Below are 5,973 nucleotides of genomic sequence, written 5' to 3'. Positions count from 1 at the left end.
GGGATCGAACCCGGGTCGATCGCGTCAAAAAGCCACCGACACACGCTTAACCATCTGCGCCACTGGAGCTGATGAGTCACATCCACTTTTAACTAAATGTAAATAGACACCCCGTATTTTTTATTCCATAGTAAGGGCAATTCATACAATACATTTAAACTGAGCTACTTTAATACCATCTCCGAACTTTCTACCACGACTCTGCTGTTCTTCGGCTGGTTCTTCCTGTATACGTTGATTGACAGATGTCTCGTCCAGTCAGCGGAGAGTAATCCCAAACCAATGGCGCTGTCTCAAACTATACCTACCTCTTCCGGTTTGTCTGATTTGTCGTTGTGTTTTCTGACTTGTTAATTTGTTTTCGGATTTGTCATTGTGTTTTCTGACTTGTTATTTTGTTTTCGAATTTGTCATTGTGCTTTCTGACTTGTTATAATGTTTTCTGAATTGTTGTTGTGCTTTCTGAATTGTTATTTTGTTTTTTAGACTTGCATTTGCGTTTGTAATTTGTTATTTTGTTTTCAGAATTGTGATTTGTTTAGCACTTCTCGGCCACCGTACAAAACAGTGGCAGATGAATGCAAGCATGTAGGGGTGCCATTTCACCAGACTAAATGATTGGAAAAATCTGGCATTCGTCACCAGAGAGAAGAATGTTGTTTCACTGGAAGATCAGTTTATGACATTTTGATAAAAAATTAAGAGGTCCTAATTGAAATAAATAATTAATATTCACCCCAAAAATAAGATCAATAATACCCATTTTAAAAATAGAAATGGTGAATTTACATTTCATGTCAACGTTAAACATTCTTCAAAATATCTTCTTTTGTGTTCTGTGGAAGACAGTTATTCATACGGATTTGGAACAACGTGAGGTTGAGTAAATGATGACTGGTTTTCATTTTTTTGGTGAACTATCCTTTTTAATAATCAAAGATTTTATCCGTTTTTTTTTCTTAGGTGATCTTGTGCTTTTCTTGAGTGACTCCCTCCCCCCTTCACCCTTCCCTCTTGCCTTCTCTTTGGCAACACTTCAGCAAATGGGAGGCAGTAAGTTCTTAATGGTCACACCTATAGCTGGGTGTACTGGAGCTCGACTAAATCGGGACTTGCGTCAGTGGCGTCTGGATCCATAAAGTAGAGTGTGGCAGTGGCTGTACAGTCCTGGGCGCGGTGGGCAGGGGTTGGCCGTAGTTTGGCCGCCTGTGGGGTCACCTCTTTGGGCTGTGCCCGCTGACAGCGTGGCCCATTCCACCATGACTCCAGAGCGGCCACCAGGCAGGCCAGTAGCAGCCCTGCCGCTAGGATGCAGAAGACCCCAGCGAAGCTGTGTAGTCTCAGGGCACGGCCCTCAGGCTGGGACTCCGCATGCTTGTCAAGGTCACAGCGACCTTTTCGCGGCCACCACTTCTGCTTTAGTATGTCAAGGTCTCCTTTCTCCTGCAGGTCAAGGATCCTGAAGTGAAAAGGAAAATGGATTGTTAAGAGGGCTGAGCTACTAATCTGTCATAGCTTTCATTTGAATAATAAAAAAAACTATACATTCTGAAATGATTTGTTTTGCCTGTTCCACCGCTTTGTTGAAAACTTTATTACAAGAGGGAAGTTCAGAACAAAATATGACTCAAAGGTGACAATGAAGCAAATATAAGGGATGGACAAAATAATATGAAAATCTGGGAAAAAAGCAATATTTCTGAAGGTGTTTTACCACCTTTTGCCTTTAATACAGATTCCAGGTGTTTTAGAATAGATTCATACACTTTTTGAATAGTCTCTAGCTGAATGTTGTCTATGAAAACATCTGCCAGTTGCTTTAAAGATGCTGGAATTCGCTTCTCACTCTTCTTTCTACAACTATCAAAACTATTATCAAAAAAACTACACAGTAGTGTGATAATATTCAAGTCAGGTGATTTGTCTGGCCAGGGCAGATGTTGAAGTTCATCTTGGTGTTCCAACAGTCCAGGTTTTATGATCATGACACCATCTTTTGCATTTTAGTATTGGTGCCTATGCTTAAAGTTTTAGCAGTTGCAACTCTTTCATGGATGCTGGCTTTGTGAAGTGGCTTTGTGGTCAGTTTTTGTGGTCTTCAAGGTGAATATTGAGGTTTTCTGTCACTTTGCTGCAGTAGTTCTGTGTTGTTTGGACACATAATTTTGTCCAACCCCTGTATTACAATTATTGGCCATGGTGCCATGGAACATGACCAAGAAACAAATGATGGAAAAATAATGCTTCTGGTTTTCAAATGTAAAAAGGCAATTATCTCCTCAATTAAAAGGCAGCGATAAAAGGTCCTTAAATAGTGTTGACAAACTTTTGTAAAACATTGAAAAAAAATCACCAGCAGTAACAATGAACATTTGGTCTCCTATAGAGTCTTATTCATTTACTTTCTCTTTATTCATTAACAAGTTTTCTTAGTAGTTATACATTTCAATGCAGCAGATGTTCAGAAAGTGAACGCATTTGTAAAGAATCAAGTGGAAAAGGTCAATAACTAATGATAGAAACGAAAATGTCAAAGGTTGAAAAATAAAGTCTGTTCAACTGCAATCATCCTGGGTATTAATTTAAAACATGTTTGATTCTAATTCCCCATAACAGACTGAAAGGTGATTGTAGAGGATCCTTCATGAAAATGCATTTCGAGGCCCCGATGTTCCTGATATGTGAATTATTAATTGCCGGCGAGCTTACCTCCCTAAAGCTAATTAGTATGTGAGCAGAGCGTCGGTACGAGCTGAAAATATGAATGCAAATTATAGTCAAACAAATGAAGGGCTGCAGGGTGAGGTGCTTTAAAGCCAGTGGAGAAAAGAAAGGATGGGTGGGAATGAAGATAAATGCACCGAGAAGCAGACACTGGGGATTCAACACGATTCATGGGTTCTCCAGCAAGACTGCGTCTGCCAAGGAAATAAATGAGAGAAAGGACAGATGATGAAAGAAAAAGGGAAACAATCCATCACAGTCACGCAGTGTGATGTTTGCGAAGCTTTGGAGTTTGATATTGACTTAAAATGATTGAAATGATGGTGTCTCCTTCAGCTAGTTTAACGACTTGTATCATTCTTTCTGATCATATTGCACATATACACCCGCTCACTTCTGCGAGAAGAGATCTCTGTAGGGGCTGCCGTGCTGCAGAGCCAGGCCGTATCCTTTGCTGCTCATGCTGTTTCCTGTGACCACCAGCGTACAATCATCATCTGTCAGAGCGGCATACTCTAACACCGCCATGTCCCACAGGAAGGCGTACGGATCCCGCTTCACCTGAGAGAAACCACACACACACACGGTTCAGTGTTTAATTTGCCCATGTATGGCTGAACATCACGGCAGGGTTTTGTGTTTTTGATAATAGTAACGTAAACAAATCCGGAGGTTATCTTAAGATGGAGAGCTTCTCCTTTCAGTCATTCAGTTCTTGTCAGACAGGTCACAGACATCATTCAAAATGAAAGGTGTTTATATTTCACTGAAAGTCATGAGATGGCTTTGAACTTGTTTCTTGTCTGGAAACTAGCCTCCTCCGCTTCCTTTTTCAAAAGATTTCACTCTCTCTTGGGAAAATGGCTTTCCCCCTCCCCCACCACACTAAATAAAGCAGCACAAGCATCCACTTTCTTTTCTGTTTCTTTTAAACTCAGGCTCTATCTCAACCACATGGTTATGACAAACCTTCATATGACAAGTACAAAGCAAAAAAAGGATGTCAAAGAAGAAATGACAAAGAAGCTACCGTCTCCTGGCTCTTCCATAAACATGAAATTGGTCCCTATCTCTTTGTAAAGTACTACAAATATCCGTCACTACCTGAAATGAAATTTCCAGTTTGTCTTTCAAGTGTACATCCATTAGGAGGATTTGGATACTCTCAACCTATTAAAGCATTGATATCAAATCTATCAAAGGTATACAAGTGGAATGTATTTTAAAATTTAATTTATTCCTGTGATGACAAAGCTGAATTTTCAGCAGCTATTTCCCTTCAGTGTCACATGATCCTTCAGAAATTATTCCAATATGCTGATCTGATGCTCAGTTATGATCAATTATTATTGGGGCTTAGTTATTAGTAATAGTTCTTATTAATATCATCATCATCAATGACGAAAACAGATTTTGCTGCTTAATATTTTTTGGAAACCATAATAATTTTGGGGGGGATTCTTTTATGAGTAGAAATTTCAAAAGAACAGCATTTTCTATTTCAAATATAAATCTTTTGTTACATAAATGTAATTTAATGCATCTTTCCTAAATAAAAGTGTTAATGTTAAATTTTCTTACTTTTTTTCTTTCCACAAACTTTTGAATTATACTGTGTCATGGTTTCAAAATATTAAGCAGCAAAAACTGTTTTCAACACTGATAATAATAAGAAATGTTTCTTGAGCACCAAATGATTAGAATGATTTCTGAAGGATCATTTGAAGCTGAAGACTTCAGCTTTGCCATCACAGGAATAAATTACATTTGAAAATATATTCAAATAGAAAACAGTTCATTTAAATTCTAGTCTAATTCTAGTTATTACTCTATCTTTGATCAAATAAACACAGCCTCGGTGAGCATAAAATGCCCCCCTCCCCTTTAAAAAAAATTATTGTGCATTAATATAGATTTTGTGAAATTTTATTATGCATTAATATATATGCATTTATTATATACTACAATTTAAAACTGGAAATTATGCTATACTGTCCATTGGTTATTTCCACTTTTAGGGGGGAAAAAATACATAAAATGACAAAATTCTCCAAGGACAAATGTCTATACACTACTGGACATTGTTAGCAAACAAATTATTCTAGTGAGGGTGTGAAATGTTTGCTGTAAGATAATTTATTTTCTAGCCCAAAGGGAAAAAAGTGGCCACAGTTGAAGAAACACTCATATACTGTATATGTGAATCTGTTGGGCAATTACTGGTAGTTAAACACTTCAGCATGGATGGCCTGACAATAGCACTATTCAACACCATCCAAAGTGCGGGGGTGCAACTGTACAGGTCTCAATTTCTCTGTGTCTTATCTCTTTTCATTATTCTGCTTAAGAAATCAATTCTGAGCCTGCTGAATTGCTAGCTTAATAGCCAGTTATGTAACTGGGCTGAAAAAAACTCATAAAAGATTCAGCATTCCAGTGGATATGTGACAATAAGACGAGCTGTGAAATTTAATAGCTGCAATTTTTTAAGTTTTATAAAAGGGTTTGATGTGGATATCAAGTGTCTTAAAGATTCTCTTGGCATCAGCAACAGTTTGTATACAAAGTGACTTTGAAAGTTTTACCAAACAAGCACAAATACATGAATGCATTCAGCAGCATATTAATAATTTTTATGACTCGCACAATATGGATGGATATTACATTGTCTGAGCCATGAATATTTATCTTGATAGTCTAAAGCCATTTTGTCATGTTTTCTGTCAGACTTGCATGCTACATTTCCTTTTCTCTCTTTAATGATGCAAGATGCCAGATCTGTCCTGTTTCAAACCTAAACAGACTGCAATTTACTGCTGGGCTCTTTTTGTGTTCTGTGAGACATGCTTTGGATTACAAAGAGCCACCGATAGCCAGCCAGCCACATGCACATGGTAGTGCACAGAAAAGCTCTTACCAGAACCACGGACAGCTCTTACGAAGTACTATACAGCAGAAATTCAGCACCACGGACAGCTCTCCACTCTGATTAACACGGCTGGTGCTGATTTGAAAGGTTTGAGCTTTTCAGTTTAATAATAGCTCCTCTTATCCTTCATGTTTCATGTGCTGTGTGTATATATATATATACATATTATATATATATAATTTCTAATTTTGGAAACATTTCTTACCATTATATATTTTGAAACCAGTTGTGCTGCTTAATAATTTTGTGGAAACTTTTACTTTTTTTTCAGGATTCTTTGATGAACAGAAAGTTCAAAAGAACAATGTATTTGAAATGTT

General features: G+C 37.7%; 1 protein-coding gene across 3 annotated transcripts in view; it reads right to left on the bottom strand.

Annotated features, from left to right (window-relative positions):
- grid1a (glutamate receptor, ionotropic, delta 1a) overlaps positions 1–5,973 on the bottom strand; it is a 309,894-nt gene that overhangs the window by 17,572 nt on the left and 286,349 nt on the right. For 2 of the 3 annotated variants that reach the window (XM_016279802.1, XM_016279803.1), the window contains exons 14-15: positions 3,119–3,285; positions 1,219–1,459 (exon numbers count right to left, since the gene is read on the bottom strand). In XM_016279802.1, coding sequence (XP_016135288.1) covers positions 1,219–1,459; positions 3,119–3,285 — 408 coding nt within the window. Of the gene's footprint in view, positions 1–1,218; positions 1,460–2,577; positions 2,919–3,118; positions 3,286–5,973 lie in introns of those variants that run through there. The other variant, XM_016279804.1, reaches the window with a different exon arrangement.

This window comes from Sinocyclocheilus grahami, unplaced genomic scaffold (assembly GCF_001515645.1).
Source record: "Sinocyclocheilus grahami isolate Dianchi unplaced genomic scaffold, SAMN03320097.WGS_v1.1 scaffold134.1, whole genome shotgun sequence".
Classification (NCBI taxonomy): domain Eukaryota; kingdom Metazoa; phylum Chordata; class Actinopteri; order Cypriniformes; family Cyprinidae; genus Sinocyclocheilus; species Sinocyclocheilus grahami.
Note: the sequence above shows the minus strand (reverse complement) of the source record. Positions and strands in the feature narration are given on the sequence as shown.